The sequence below is a fragment of the Vulpes vulpes genome, chromosome 1, assembly GCF_048418805.1.
Source record: "Vulpes vulpes isolate BD-2025 chromosome 1, VulVul3, whole genome shotgun sequence".
NCBI classification, from domain to species: Eukaryota; Metazoa; Chordata; class Mammalia; order Carnivora; family Canidae; genus Vulpes; species Vulpes vulpes.
The window spans coordinates 173,078,902-173,095,939 of record NC_132780.1 but is presented as its reverse complement, the minus strand read 5'-3'; the positions used below and the strand labels follow the sequence as shown (position 1 = coordinate 173,095,939).

Genomic DNA, 17,038 nt, shown 5'->3' with positions numbered 1-17,038 from the left:
GCCCTTCGCCTACTTTTGCTGAAGGGAGATACCCTGTCTCTGCCCCTAACAGCACTCCCCACATCCTCAACTTCTGGTCCACAGTCTTCCATGGGGCCTTCCCACACAGGTCTTTGGAACTCATATACCATAGAGACACTAACAAGGGGCATCTTGCACTCACTACAGCTGGCTGGGCCTGGAGACTGCAGGGGCTCAAGTTCCATGGGGAAGGCTTCCTGCCACTTATTGGTAAGAACGGCTTCAAGGAAAGCCAGTGAAAATACTGCCCCTCAGTGGTTACCCATTTTTTTTTTGGAGCAGCCTAGCTCTCCTGAGTCACATCCAAAAATATTCTTATATATGTAATGCAGTGAATATCAGAGGATTCTCACTATTAGGCAGGGGGGGATTTGCAGCTGGATGTTGTCTCAATTCAGTTTTTAGGAAAGAAACATGTGCCATGCTATTAAGGATGCCTTTCCAGCCTGTAGTTGGTCTGGGGACTACTCTGTGGGTTGTTAGGCTCCTATGATAAAGAGAACAGAGCTAATTCCAACTTTCTCATCTCTCAAACTCAGCTGGCATAGTGAAAAACAATGCTCTATGGCACCTATTAGATCAGTTAAGAGTTGAAAGTCAACTTGTTCTCCTATGGCTTTGGTTATACCTGGGAAAATTAAAAACTGAGGTGTCAAACACCTTAAATTCCACCTTGATTAAAATTACGGTTAAAGCCAGAAGCCAGGGATGCCTGGGTGGCTCAGTGGTTAAGCGTCTGCTTTCGCCTCAGGGCATGATCCCAGGGTCTGGGATCAAGTCCTTGCAGGGAGCCTGCTTTTCCCTCTGCCTATGTTTCTGCCTTTCTCTCTGTGTCTTTTATGAATAAATAAAACCTTAAAAAAAAAAAAGCAAAAATCTTCAAAAACTGAAACACTGAAGGAATGAGAAACTTTAAGGTGCTTACTAGACTAGTAATCAATACCATGTGATAAGTTATCGCAAGGAAAAGAGACTACTGAAGAATATTTGCGCTATATGCTGAACATCTGTGTCCTTCCAAAATTAACATGTTCAAATCTACTTCCCTGTGTGATGGTATTAGGAGGTGAGACCTTTGGAAAAGGAGATTTAACCTTAGTGAACCGAATTAGTGCCCTTATAAAGAGGCCTCAGGAAGATCCCTTACTCCTTCCCCACTGTGAGGACACAGCCATCTATGAATCAAATACCAAACATGCCAGCACCTTGATCTTGATCTTCCCAGCCCCCCAATACTGTCAGAAATAGATTTGTTACTTATAAGCCTTCTAGTCCATGCTACTCTACTATAGCAGCCTGCACAAACTAAGGCAATTTGTCAGAAAATTTAAAATTGCTAATAATTTTAGCATTTTTAATTGTTTTTATTACATTCCTACCTATTCTAGATCTTGTCATCATGAAATTGATGATATAGCTAGTAGGTTCAAGAGAAGTTCTCCTGTTTCATCTGAACTTTTTAAAAATTACAATAGTTCATTTTCATAGGACACTGAACCTTGAAATCATGTTTTTTAAAAAAGATTTTATTTATTTATTCATGAAAGACAGAGAGGCAGAGACAAAGACAGAGGGAGAAGCAGGCTCTTCAGAGGGAGCCCGATGCGGGACTCAATCCTCAGACGAGGATCATGCTCTGAGCCGAAGGCAGATGCTCAACTGCTGAGCTGCCCAGGAATCCCTCGAAATCATGTCCTTTTATTTAAGATTTTGTTATTCCTAGGGCAGCCTGGGTGGCTCGGCGGTTTAGCACCACCTTCGGCCCAGGGCGTGGTCCTGGGGTCCTGGGATCGAGTCCCACGTCGGGCTCCCTGCATGGAGCCTGCTTCTCCCTCTGCCTGTGTCTCTGCCCCTCTCTCTCCTCTCTGTGTATTCTCATGAATAAATAAATAAAATCTTTTTAAAAAAAGATTTTGTTATTCCTCATTTTCATCTTGTTCTAAGAAATGCAGCTGGGACTTAACCTATTTGTTGCAACATTGCTGAACTCCACCAGCCAGAATAAAAAGACTGTTCAGACTATTCTGATTCTTAGATTTTCCCCTCTTCTCCCCATGGGTTGTGTCATATATTCTCTGTCCCTGTGGAATTTTTTTTGCTTCTGAACAGAGAGCCTCTAACATCCAGTCCTCTGGCACCTGCACTGATTGGCATTACTCCTATGATATTCCCTGCTCACAATCTTTCCCTGACTCCCCCAAACTCTCTGCCTGATAGCTCAGGCTCCCCACCCTTGCATCACCTGATATGCTCTCCCACCAGCCCCCTTGCTAACTCTATGGTCCAGCCACATGGCACCTGACCATCCTCAGATGTTCCCAGGATTGTCCCTCTCTGTGCTTTGCTTGTGCTGTTCCTCTTGCCTGATGGGCCCATCTACCCCTATCTGTCAAATACCTTCTTCACTGTCCAATGCAAATGTCACTGTCTCTAAGGAGACTCTCTGAACTCCCAGTGGGAAGGAATCTGTCCCTTCTCTGAGCTCCTGCTATACCTCACTGACCTTCTCTTACAAGACACATCTGTTCCTGCCTCATATCAGAGCTATTTTTGTACAGCCCTTTCCCCCCTCTACACTGCTGGGCTGTATTTGTTCATCTTTGCATCTCCCAAAGGGCCTTGCAGTCATTAGACCCTCAATGAGTATACTGCACAGCTGTATCTGCCCAGTGGTCCAAAGCCCTGATTCCCATGAAAGGCACAGCCACCCCCAGTGCTAAGCACAGTGCTCCTTCCTCTGCGATCTGAAAGTGAAATCAGGTCAAGAGGACAGACCTCTCTTACCTTCATCTGGAGAAGGAAAACACCTGCAATGCTCCGGGTTATTCCTCTAGGGATTTTTCAGATTACAATTTTTTACAAGTGAAGTGTCTGCTGCTGTGCTGAGTCTTGGTATACCCATGACTGCCTGTGGGTTTGCCTTGCTCATGAAGAGTGGTAGGCAGTCCAGCCTGTGGGCACCTGTACTTCCAGAAGTCATTTCCAGTGGGCTTTTAGGGATGTGTTAAGTTAAACAGAGATCTGCTAAGAGTGAAATCTTTGTGATTAACAACTAATGAGAAAGCAAGAGTAACCACTGATATTTATGGGGCTGTAGCCTGTGCTGAAAGCTTTATTTCATGTAACAAACCCTAGAAGTGCCGACCCAACCCTCTGCCTGGGTGTGGAAGTGCCATTTGGTAACTCTAGTTGCTAGTTCTCACTTACTAGGAAGAGGTCAGGCTCTCTGGAGCAAGAAAGCACTCACTACATTAGAACGACCCTCAGCACAGTCCTGGGCAAACCACAGCTGTGCACTCAGAAAACAACATTCAGTTGATGGGAAATTAAAAATAACTCTTGCAAAAGCGTGTATAAATTGAATCTGATACATAAAATAGTCAGATTTTTGACCTGTTGATGGTGGGAGACCTCTCAAAATGTCAGGACTTCCTCAGGAATATGCACCATGTCTGCACGCTGCCAGCTAGCTCCTGTGGCCTTGGTCATTATCAAAAACATCAAGCACTGACATTTTCTTGCTATTAGCTTTTAGGTGCACTGTACCCATTTTTTAGCAAGTGCCATATTTGGGTAAATTGCAATTCAAAGTAAAACGTAATTTCCATTTTTATAAGGTCACAAGCAATTCTGCACTTACTCCTAAATGAAGAACATCCCCACTTGGACAAGGCGCACTAAACAAAGGCTGTAAAAGGAGGGTATTTGAGGCATATGATATCTGGAGTTGGGTAGTTTTTTTAGAAGTCCGAAGTATTCAACATAAAAATGTGATCCAAGCCTTTTCCGTTACTCTCTCCCTGGCAGATTTATGATAATGGTGCTATAATGCTTTAACAAGACAGCACAGAGTGAATGCCTCTTTCGCTGAGAAAGCAGGAGAAAATGGTTCTTTTATCTTCATTGTCCATAAAGGATTCAGGTAAGAGGGTTCCCCCCACCCCACCATCCCCTGCACACAACTGCAAATATTCCATAAGAGAAATAATCCCCATTAAAGCTGTTTCTTGGGCCTAAAAGCTTTTAAGAAAGGTGATGTCAGCTTTATAATAGTCTTTTTTCCTCTGCGGTATACTTCTCTAGTGCTCACCAGAACCTGGTTCTCTTCTTCTGGGCCTACTGATTACCCTTCTCAGCCTGGGCAGGCAGTGGGTGTGGCTAGTTCTGGCCAATGAACTGTGAGAGGAAGATGATTTGCACCACTTCCTGGCTGAAGAACAGAAGGGCAGGTGTGAGGTCTCCGCAGATGCCCTTCCCTATTAGTGTAACCCAGGAGGCTGAGAGTTGGAGACAGTGGAGAAGCTTCTGTCCACCTATTTGCTAACCAAACAGGTTAGCTTGAGTGAGAAATAAACCTGTTTGTGTCATACTGAGATTTGAGGAGTTTGTTACTGTCTCATAATCTAAACTGATTATTACACATTCTCTCTCTTCACAAAAGCCATTGAGAAGTCAGTGATTCCAGAATTGAAGTTTTTATGCTAATATGATCCAATTTGAAAACTCCAGAGAAAAAACTTGCCCATTATATTGTAATGTCATTGGCTCTGTGTAGCAAATGGATCTCAACTCCTACCAACCAACATTGTTAAATGAAGGTTCAGCCAGGGTTGGCAAATACATATTCTCTCTTGGGTGAAAACTGTGATTGATTCCTCAAAGCTGCCCAAAGTGGTATTTTGGTTTTTTTTTTTTTTAAGATTTATTTGCTTATTTTGATAGCAAGGGAGAGAAAGAATGCATGCATGAGTGCAGTTGGGGTGAGGCAGAGGGAGAGAAAGAATCTCTAGCAGATTCCCTGCTTAGCGCAAAGCTCCCCTCAGAGCTCCATCTCACAACCCTGAGACCTTGATCTGAGCCAAAATTAAGAGTCAGACGCTTAACTGACTGAACCACCCAGGTGCCCCAAAGTGATGCTTTGAAAACAATTGTGAGGCCAAATCCCAGCAATGCAGGTAGATAGCACAGTCGACTAGTGATGTCTGTTGTGGGCATGGGCACAAGGAGTCGAGTCGCGGGTTGTGGTATCTGCCATCCTTGTGTCCTACTGCTTTCAAAGAGATGCACGTCCTGCCTTGAAATACCTCCATGGAGAAAGAGATAGAATTAAGCAGTAGACTCAGCACTAGTTCATTCTGAACTTGAAGACTTGATCAGGTATCTTAACCGGAATGTCGGAGTCATATTCCAAACGGATGTTACCTGATATCCTACTTGAGGAAGTAACTGTTCTTTGGGACAAACCACCCAGGGAGCCAGACAGCTAAAGCAGTCAGAATTCAGACGTGTCAGTCCTTCTGATCTGACCCATCACTTAGCATCCTCTCTAAAGTCATCCCACCATTTGCCTAAACGACACACCCAGGGTGAGGATGGGGTAAAGCACTGGCGAGTGCAGATCAAATATGAATGCTTAGGGCCTGGTTGTCCCATGGGAGGATGGGTTTTTCTTCTCCTTCCTGCTTTCCTAGATCCCCAGCCCTCAGCAGGCCTTCCACCAGCAGCCCAGGGATGACCAACCTTCATTGAGGACCACTGTAAATACACCTTTGTCAGCAATTCCACAAGCATTGGCTCATTGAATCTTTACAATTATCCTAGGAGGCAGATACTATCTTATTTTTACAAATGAGGAAACTCAAGCAAAGAGAGGTTAAGAATCCAACCCAAAGTCTCAGGCAAGCAAATCTGGAAATTCTTGACTCCAGAGCCCATGCATGGTCCAGGATGTGATATAAGAAAATGAATCTGATTGATTGTTAGTATCTTTAGTTCAGTAGAAGGAAGAGATTAAAAATTACCAATATGAGATCACTTCACGTAGTGGTTAATAACAGGGGCTTCAGAGTCAAAGAGGCTTTGGTTTGAGGCCTGGACCAATAGTTGTTTTTACCTGTGAACCCTCAGAAAAATGAATCCATTTTTTCTCATCTGTAAAGTTGGAACTCTTACAGGATTTACGTTGTCTTCCTGTGAAGGACTTAGTGAGATACATAGAAAGTGATTAGTAGCCCCTAGCATATGGTAAACATTAAAAAAAAAAAAAGCTCTTATTCTCAATGATTTATCATTCCTTCCTCCACGTCTAATTATCACACAAGGAAGCTTAAATTGGTTGTTTTATATTAAAGTTGACTGAGTGGAAAAAATAATGTCTCCTTTAGAGAAAATATCTGCCAAATAAATGTCAACTTTACTAAGATCTAAAAGCCTTTTTAACTGATCCACTTAGGGATTTTGCCTCATGTCTGTTTCTTTCAGTTTTCTATTATGATATAGTACAACCAAATGCCATATCTTATACTGCCTCAGACTCAAAGAAGCATTTAAAATGTGGCCCTGAGAGCTATCCATTATTTTATTAAAGGAAAAAAAAAAAGGTTACACTTTCTCCTTAACCTCATTAAAGCAGAGTTACAATAACCCGTGTTCCTTGAATAAGATTATTCAGAACCACTATCAAAAGAAAAACCATCTAACAGTAGGACTGAACTGCCAATTGAAAGATTAGAAATGCAACTCTCAGCTACCTAGGGTCACCATGACATATTAAGGAAATGTATCGGTCAAGGCTCCAGAGAAACAAAAACAGGAGTGTGAGTGAGTGTGTGTGTGTGTGTGTGTGTGTGTATGTGTATGTGTGTTTGTTTGTGTCTAACTACTGAGAGGAAGGGAGAGATTTACTTTAAGCAATTGGTTCATGTGATTGTAGAGGCTAGCAAGTCCAAACCCCAGGGAAGAGTTGCAGTGTGAGACTGCAGGCAGCCTTCTATCAGAATTCCTTTTTGCTTGAGACATCATTCTCTTTCAAGGAAGGCCTTCCAGTGATTGGATGAAACCCACTCACGTTATGGAAGATGATCTGCTCTACTCAGAGTCTACTGATTTAACTCTTACCTCGTTAAAAAAAAATAAACACAGAAACAGAGTAATAGTTGATCAAATATCTGGGTATCATGGCCTAGACTAGTTGATGCATAAAATTAATCATTACATGAAGTCATGTTTTATTTTGGGGTAGGGTGTTCTCAACCATAAAGATCACTTGCATCCTATAGCAAGCAAATATATCCCAACAGTCCTGCAAAAACCCATCTGACCCTTTGAAGAAAAGGAAGATAACAGTGTTGTTGTTCCCTGGCCACTCTATGAGATGTTCCCTAATCTGAGTTTGTCCTCAGCTCTTCTGACTACTGTTGCAACCCACACAATATCTTAGAATTCCCTGGACTAGTATAATAGAAGAGAGGCATGTACAGGTTTTTATGAGGACACAGAAGAAAAGAAAGGTCCCCGTCTCCTTAGTGGCTTTAGTGGCTGTAAAGAGATTCTCGACAAGATGTCTGCATATGCTTCAATAAAATGGTTATTTTCCTTTCATTTAAAATGTATTAACTTTTTTTTCTACACCTTAATGTCTGAAAATAGCTGAGTGAAGAGCAGAACTGCTCCCTCTATCCAGGCACTTGTTAGAGTGCAAGTACAGGCTGAAGATTGAACAGCAGATGCTGGAGAGTGTGTGATGAGATCCAACAACGAGAATCCTACTGCCAGGCTCTGAGGAGTAAGTGAGCTACCAGACATAAAGTGGTAGGATTTGTGCTAAATTTCTTCCATTTACTCTCCCGGGTGGCTCTCCATCATTCTGCGTGCTGCTGTGTGCTCTGTGCCCTAGGAAACTGACCTCGGCTGGAGACTGGCTGCAGGCGGTGCCACTGTGGTCAGCCAATGGCAAGCAATTGAGAGATGGAAGGAGGGGAGGAAAAAAAGGTCTTGGTATTTATTTTGAGGTCCCTCCCTGAGAGGTTGCCTCTGACTAGCTGTGTCACTCAACCCAAAGTCACGGCTCCTTTCTGCCACACTTTCCACAGGATTCCTGGGTCCACTTCAGGTCTAGGGTGGTAACTGCCCCTCAGTGTTGCCAATCAGGGGTCCTGTGCTATTTCATGGGGTTATCCTGCCATCTGGCCACAACTTGTGGATAGTCCCTTCAACAAAAGCTCTTCTAATTAGCCTAATTTGAGTGCACTATCTCTGCTAGCTGGGACTGACTAAAAAGGTATTCAACATGTTATTTTTCTCTTTGTTTGAAGTGTTGGGATAATAAAACTCCTCTATAACATTTCTGAGTTTTTTGAGATCCATAACTGAACAGATAACCTTCTGATGTTATTCAATGTACGTCAAGCGCCCTGTAATAATTTCCTCCATAAATCCAAAGCCCAACACAAATGTCCTTTATCCTGCCATGAGAATTACATAATCCTTGGTGTTTCTTTTTTTATCCTAGTTTCAAGAAAGCTCAGTGTTGAACCCACTGTTTATTGTCAATAATTCAACTAAGTACCCAGTTATAACTACTTCTCTGTTCCTTGAAATGTTTCTTAAAACTGGTTTTCGTCCCATTTTGCTAGAGCCTCCCCCCTACACCTGCCACTGTTTTTGGTCTGGTGAGTCATCTAAATTCTTTTGGGAGTAAGGAGAAAATACATCCTAATTAATAAACATTTCAAAATAAAAATCAGGCCTGGATCAGAATTAAGACAATCATAAAGGACCATGAAACCTAGGTTCACAAGGGTCTACCTGAAAATAAGCCCAAAGGGCAAGAGGCAAAGTACCAGGAGGAAGGTGGATCCCACCCAAAGCAACTGGATCCAGGCAGTAAATCCATAACCACCCCCTTTTTTCCACCATTGAAAGCAACCCCAGACCTGGATAGTATGTCTGTTTACTTAGTTCCCCATGGGGCTGAATAGGTAATTTAGGAAAGACCCAAACTTACTCTTGGTGTGGAGCTCCCGTCTTGGTCAGCAAAGTCAGCACAAAAAACATGAAAATCACAAAGACAGCGAGACCAACCCAAAATCCAATCACAATGGAATCTGTAAACAGTTAATACTGGGATTAGTACTTCATGGCAGCTTAAAACTTCAACATCCAAGGAATCTGGGCTTTTTGTTACAAGAAGAGAAGAAAATCATCAATCTAACATTCTTGACCCCATAGTCAACAAGGGACAGAGAGGATGTAGGGAATGAGGGAGATGGAAGAGTCTGCATGCCTCTGGGTTTCTGTCTCAGATAACACTGAGCGACTTTAGCCTTATTGATTCTTGGTTTCCATATCTTGAAGGAATCCAGGACAGAAGGTAGACCATCAAGATCCTTAAGATTCCACTAAAGTATCCTGAGCTAGAAAATACCCTTTTTTGCAGAGACTGCAATATAAAATTTAAAATAAATTCTGGGAGTCCCTAGCTGGCTTAGAGCATACGAACTTTGATGTCAAGGTCATAAGTTCAAGCCCCATATTGGGCATGGAGCCTGATTAATTAAAAAAAGTGAATTCTGATTCAAACCATCCCAATTTTGTATTTTCACTTATATTCATGCTGGAATAACTCAAGTCTCATTACTTCTTGAGAACATATGAATCACCTCCTGAGTACTCTCCCTGTCTTCTACCTTTCCCTATGCCTCTATGAACCTACTTTATGACAACTCTGTTAATATTGCTCCTTTATAAAAAAAAAAAAATCTCTTCAGCAAAACAAAAACAAAACAAACAACTCTTCAGCAAAAACAGACTTGTCTTTCCCAAATTAAAAGAGATTCCTCATGTAAAGCACTTCCTATGGTGTCTGGCAACTGAGAAAATATTTGCCAGCTATTATGGTTAAAATTATCATCAATTTCTCCCAGTTTACCCATACTTTAAAACCCATGTTTCCAATTAGACAAAGGAACACTGTGTCCCCATATTTACCTTAACTCTTAGCCATAACTTCCTAAGATCAATACTTTCTCAGGGGCTTTTACTTTCACCTGGCTGGGACAACTTTCCCCAACACAGAGCTAATGAAAACCTATCCATCCTTCAAAACCCATTCCTTACACCATCTCCTTCACAAAGCCTGGACTAACTTCCCTAACTGATGTGTTTTCTCCCTCCTTTGAGCCCCATGACATGTTTATGCTTCTCTACTTCTCTACATGGGGCCTTCCTTGATCCCATCTTGGGTAATAGTCACCCCAAGATATCCCTTGCGACAGAGATGAGACGGACAGAGATGTGCCAGTCTACACAAACTGGCACATACATTATAGGGTCTCAAATCTGGGGGAAGCACCAAAGTTGAATTATTTTACATTTTCTTTTTTAAAGTCTTTTTAAAATTTAAATTCAGCTAATTAATGTATACGGTATTATTAGCTTCAGAGGTAGAGTTTAGTAATTTATCAGTTGCATATAACACCCAGTGCTCATTACCTCAAGTGCCCTCCTTAATGCCAGTTACCCCATTCACCCAGTTACCCCACTCTCCCACCCACCTCCCCCTCCGCAACCCCTTTTGTTTCCTATGAGTCTCTTATTCTTTGTCTCCAACTCTGATTTCATCTTACTTTATTTTTCCCTCTCTTCCTCTGTGATCCTCTATTATGTTTCTTAAATTCCACATATGAGTGAAATCATATGCTATTTTATCGTTCTCTGAATGAGTAATTTTGCTTAATATAATATCCTCTAGTTCCATCCAGGTCATTGCAAATGGTAAGATTTCTTTTTTTTTGATGGGTGAGTAATATCCCATTATATATATTTATATTTATATTATGTATTTATTTCATATATATATATATATATATATATATATTTATATATATATATATATCACATCTTCTTCATCCAGTCATCTGTCAATAGACATTTGGGTTCTTTCCATATTTTGGCTATTGTGGACATTGCTGCTATAAACACTGGGGTGCAAGTGCCCCTTTAGATCACTATATTTGTATCCTTTGGGTAGATAGCAAGTAGTGCAATTGCTGAGTTGTAGGGTAGGTCTATTTTTAACTTTTTGAGGAACCTCCACACTGTTTTTCTACAATGGCTGTACCAGCTTGCATTCTCATGAGCACTGTAAGAGGGTTCCCCTTTCTCCGCATCCTCACAAATGAGATGCCACCTTGTATTAGTCAGAATGGCTAAAAATATTTTACATTTTCTGATCTATTCAAAGAAAGGATGCTTAGAAATTTTTTTAAAAAAAGAATTGGTGCTTATACATTAAATGTGTTTAAATGCAAAGCATCATTCTAATTAAATTATGTATTGCCCTTTTACTAAAATGAAGAAATCAGATTAGCAATTTATTCTGAATAATTCGTATTTCATTCTACATACAGGATTGCCCAGAAACTTCTGGCATGAGTCATTTAACTATTATTCGACAAGGTTTATTCAGTGCTCTGCATATAAAACTAATTATATAAAAAAAATAAAAAATAAATAAAAAAAAATAAAACTAATATATCTTTCCTTGGATCAAGAGTGCCAAAGAAATAGAAATTACTGACTTTGCCTTATAATACAGTGGAAATGAAGCCTAAAAGGACAAATACCAAAAAATACATGTACACAAGTGCAACCAATATGCAACAATAACGTCTAATTGTGGGGGCAGAGCCTATGAAGCACCACTGTACAGACAATGACAGTTCAGCATCCTGCACTTTATCAACTGCCTGCATAACAAAAGCAAATTCTAAAAGTATAGGCAAGACTTATATTGAAGTTCTCAGTTGAGAATTTGGCCTAGTCATGTTGATTCATATTGGAAGATGTTTGCATTAGGCAACTTTCACACATTGTTTTCCAAACAATGGCTGGATCCCCATCAGTCCTTCACTTCTCTAGCTCAGGGTGGGATAATATGGAGGAGGGTTACCTTTACCCAGCCTAGTTTCTTCTCTCTGCCTTCCTAGTGCCCCAGGGAGCTGATCAAAAAGCAGCAATAATATGGGGCATGAGAAGGTCATAGCCCTTCCTTGAAGTCACGGGGGAGCAGACTAGGAAGCAGGGCTGTGGTTAGGATTTGAAAATCCCCAGGGATCCAACAGCATTTCCAAGCACTTTCTTGACAACATGGCATCTACATTTCCTATCACAATATGCATTAAGTGGCTCTGATTATTCATATTCCTCTTCAAACGGAATTTTGGTTCCGGTGACTATTTCCGCTAATTTTCCTCTACCTCATCCTCTACCACATTGGCCTAGAGTACTTTTTTACCCTGAGCCCCTTTCAGAGATTATCAGAGATCTCCATCTCACTCCGAACATATCCAAACTCTCTTGCAGTTTTATTTATATACCAAGTTTCATGGACATGGGTGTGGCAGTAAAACATGGAAAGCAAAGCCCCTGGCCCTTTCCTGAGAAGGATTCAAAGGTTTACATAAACTGAAGCTCCAATGAGGCCAGCTGGTCATGAAGGCCAAGAGAAGCCTTCTAAAACTGTTTCTAACAGAGCCCAACAGCCGTTTCTGTCCTGCCTATGTAGGGATCATTACAGCACAGAGGTAGAGCAAATTGCCAAGGGGAATTCCAAATGGAATGTGTCATAATAAAATCACTTTCCCTCAACCTGACCATTAATGAATGGAATGAAACAGAGTCAAAAGCTGATGACAGCATGGCTTTCACTGGTGTGATCCTGTTTTTCTCCATGATTATCTTTTCCACTCTAGGGTAGCATTAGAGCAACTATCCCATCCCAGTCTCCTCCCTTACACCTCCTAAGAATAAATGATGACCTTTCCATCTTGTGGTTGTATGAAAAACAAAGATTAATGCTTAACTGAAAGAGGGTTCAGGATATGAGAGCCAGAACTGTCCTCATACCACTTCTGGTTTCTAATGCATTAGGGACAATTTTGTGGTATGAATTCCTGGCAAGGAGCCAAAAAGGTTGTTCCAGAACTTGCTTTTACTATGCTCCCAACGATATATCTTACTCTAAGCCTTCACCAGCTCTAGCTCTGCTTCTCATGATGACCTGGCTTCTTGCTAACTCATCCATGTGTGTGGCTGGGATTTTCTACAAGCTGGCATATGAAAAAAGGCATGAGATATGGCCTTCACTGGTGGCTCGGAATAAGAGAATGTTCCTTCAGTCTTTCCTCAACACAACATCTCAAATGGCCCTGCTAAAATGTAGAAGTGGCCACACATTGACCCATGGGCTTTGCTTCTGCTTCTCTAAGAACATCTTGTCTCATGTAGCCAGGGTCTTCTTAAATGTCCTATTTCTCTTTCCCTTTATAGCAAAATTCTTGAGAGATCTGTCTGGTTTCCAGTTCTTTTTTCTTGCACCAATTCCATCAGCCTTTTACTCCCACTCACTCCACAAAGACTATTTTCAAATCATTTCCAATAACTTCTACACTGTAAATCCAACCGTCAAGTCACAATCCTCAACTTACTTGACCTAATAGCAGCATTTGACACAGACCACTGTCTCATCCTTCAGGTTCTTTATTTGGCTTCCAGGAAACACAAGTGCCCTGTTTTATTCCTACCTTTCTGTACATTTCATTTAGGCTCCTTTGCTATTTTCCTCCCAACACCCTCAACTTCTAAATGCTAGTATGTGCCAGGGCTCAGTTTTTGTACCTCTTCAGTTTTCTATTCTCATTCATCCAGCCTCATAACATTGAATATTATTTATATGCTGTGATGCTTAAATTCACATGTTCACAGCATACCTCTCCTGCCATGTCCTATTGGATGTCTGACAGGTCTCGGTTTACAAGTCTAAAGCTGAGCTCCTGATATTCCTGCTTCTCCCATAGTCTTCTCAGTTCATGGCAATTCATCCTGTCAATTAGATCACAAACCTTCAAATCATGTTTGGCTCTTCACTTTCTATTATGCCCCATGACCAATCTACTGACAAATCCTATCAGATCTATTGTTAAGAAATATCCAGAATTTATGCACCATTCACCACTCCACTGTCCTCACCATGGCCAAGCCACCATCATCAGCTGCCTGAACTATTGCAATAGACCCCTAGACTGGCTTTCTACTTCCAATCTCATCTCCTGACCCCCACCCCAGGAGGTCTTATTGAAATTTAAGCCAGATGCTATTCCTCTTCTCAAAATGACATCTCAGAGAAAAAGTCAAAGTCCTTAGCATGACCTCAAAGGCTTTAATACCTCTTTCCTCTTTTCTATTCCCTGACTCCTTTTGCCACCCTGCTTCATCCATTCCTCTGGCATCATGCTGGTCTCCTTGTTTTTCCTTGCATGTTCCATTTCATTCTTGCCATGGAGCATTTTCTAAAATGCTCATCCCCAGATATCTTACAATTCAATCTCTCACTTCTTTCTGGTCACTTCTCAAATTTCTCCTTCTCAGTATGGCCTTTCATGTTCACTCTGTATAATTTTACCTCCGAATTCCACATCCCCTTTCCCTAATTTATTCTTCTTTTTCTATCACCATAATGCATGGGTTTGTTTATTTAACTTAGTTATTGTTTATCTCTTCTACTAGAAGGCAAGATCTATAAGATGACATATTTTTGTCTTTTCTGTTCACTATTGTATCTCCAGTACCTAAAACAGTGCTTACATAACCTGTGGTCAGTAAATATATGCTGAAAAAAAGAGTGAATGAGTGTGTGTCCATTCTGCTGGCACCAAATATATATACTAGATATATGTCCAGTTCTGATATATTATAAGGTTTAATACCAGATGCAAAACTGAGACCAACAGGAAAATTCGCAATTACCATCAGAGATTGTTTCTCAGACGAAAAACCTTTTAAAGGTTAGGAGTCTTTATTTCAACAAGCAGAAGAATCTGATCTAACTGAAGATGGAGCAAGTATGATCTGTTATAGGTAAAGAAAATGAAGGTAACTGTTATCTTCAAGAAATGCTTTCCTTTGAGATGTCTTACTTCTATTTTTCTGAACCTGCACCTAACTGGCTTTGAATACTGCTATGCAATACAAGAAGACACACTTGAAGGTCAGAATCACAGCATTTTAAGATGGAAGAGACTAAACCAAAATACACTGTACAATAGTTGACTTAATCTTTTCTATTTTCCTGTATGTCTGTGTTTTACACTTATCATTCTTTTCTATATGTCTATATATTGTCTGGTTCCTGAAACGAAGGACCTCTACTTTGATCAGATTTCTTAAATCAGAACAGTAAGGATTCACCTAGGCATTTTGTTTTTTTCTGACGTGAATGCTAAAACTAACAGAGGCACTTATTCATAGTATAGTAGGTAAAGTTAGTATTCAATGTGTCACCCGTCTGCCTACATTTTGCAGGAATTCTTGCCAGCTATAATCATTTCTAGAATATAATATGCTAAAAAAGATTTTCAATTGTCTCTAGAAATGTACCAACCAAAATAATAGCAGCAGGCCTGTCTTCTTTGTCCCTTAAACTAAGGAAAAGTGATAAGAGAAAACTGACAGAAAAATAAAACTTGTGTACTATGCTGTTAAAGTGCATATTGTTGGGAAATATATGGCAATTTTCCCAGTCATTTTGCTTTCCACTAAAATTCTTTTAGATTTATTTATTTATTCATGAGAGACACACACAGAGAGACCGAGACACAGGCAGAGGGAGAAGGAGGCTCCTCACAGGGAGCCCCATGCAGGACTCAATCCTAGACCCCGAGATCATGACCTGAGTAAAACGCAGATGCTCAACTGCTGAGCCACCCAGGCGTTCCTCCAGTAAAATTCTTAACAAGCAAGTGTTCTTACCTAAAGATTGCCCTCAGAAAAACAACAGGTTAAAGAATTAAAGTAAATGAAGGAGGATGATTTCACACCTTGACAGTAGCAGCCTTCCATTGGATAATCAATGACAGCATATCCTAATGAAATGCATGTGCTTTTTAAAATCCCCACAAAGAAATACTGAGAAAACATCAATAAAGGAAGGAGTGAAAGCATCTAACTATTACTATTCACTTCAGGGATAAAGGATATATGGTTTAATTAATGACTTCTTAAGGGAAAAATATAGTAAGTCCTTGATCCAATAAATGAGTAACTGAAGCCCTTTGCAGTCCCACTAGTGGATACCAGGATGTGGAACCAGCCAGAATATTGTTACAGGATTTTCTCTGCCTTTAGTGCCCACAGTTCTTGGTCACATCACTTCAAAGAATGAAGAGGTAGACCAGATGAAGAGTGGTGGCAGCAAAGCAATGTTTATTAAGCAATAATATAAAACTCTGAGAGAGGGAGGGGGTGTCCGAGGAAGTTTAGGGGTTTTATGAGCTCTTTGTGGAACTATCTTAAACAATCAGAGTGTGCTGAGTCATGCTAATCAGGGCTTTGGTCACATACCTAGGTTAAAGTCTAGGTTAATGTCAATGTGCTGATGCTCTTTTTTTTTTTTGGTTGACATCTAGGGCCTTAGGTCTTAATTGTCCCTTGCGTGTAATACTGACAAATGCTTGGTGGTTATTTGCCTTATTTTAGGATGTTTTGCAGAAGTCATTTCTGCAAAGGCTGCAAAGCAGAATGCTAATATAGTCCTCTCTAAGCTGCAAAACAGGATGTTAGGGTTTTGGTTTAGCTGTCCTGATTCCTTTCTTGTTGGGGATCCTGACCCTGACTACTTAACTGTCCAACTAACTTCTAACAGTATCGCTGCCCTCCAATTGCCCCACTAGAGGCTCTACCACTGCCACCAATCAACAGTGGCTTCCAGGTCTCAAAGACCCACAAATGAAGCCTGGGATCTTGCAGTCCTTTCTGCAACAGAGAAATGGGGACAAAGGCTAGATCACTTAATTAGCTTGAATGGGCAGTTGACCAGGATGGAGACTTAGGAGGCTCCTGAGCTCCCCTCTTTCCACAAACACACTGAGTCCACAGCTATGTATGAAGGAATTTCCTCTGAAAGATATCCAGAAACTAGCTAAGTCACTCCTATACCTCTAGCAAATGAAGAAGAGCTGAGACACACTCTTGACAAACCCCCACCCCCAGCAGAGCAACATACGGTTGGATGGAAACCTCCAACTTCCAGCTTCTCTGTAAGAAGGGAAGGGTTTGGACAGCACATCTAGAGCTCCACTTTTAAGACTCCTGCACAGAGATGAGCCCCTAAAATAGCTAGCTCTGAAAGCCACAAGCGCTGGGGCCATGAGAACCCAAAGACTATAGCAAACAAAAAAGT

At 41.0% G+C, this 17,038-nt stretch overlaps 1 protein-coding gene across 4 annotated transcripts in view; it reads right to left on the bottom strand.

Annotated features, from left to right (window-relative positions):
- MRAP2 (melanocortin 2 receptor accessory protein 2) overlaps positions 1–17,038 on the bottom strand; it is a 49,216-nt gene that overhangs the window by 5,332 nt on the left and 26,846 nt on the right. For 3 of the 4 annotated variants that reach the window (XM_026007438.2, XM_072736491.1, XM_072736480.1), the window contains exon 3: positions 8,807–8,906. The exons of the other annotated variant lie outside the window; for it this stretch is intronic. In XM_026007438.2, the coding sequence (XP_025863223.1) occupies positions 8,807–8,906 (100 nt within the window). The remainder of the gene's footprint in view (positions 1–8,806; positions 8,907–17,038) is intronic. 4 annotated transcript variants of the gene reach the window in all.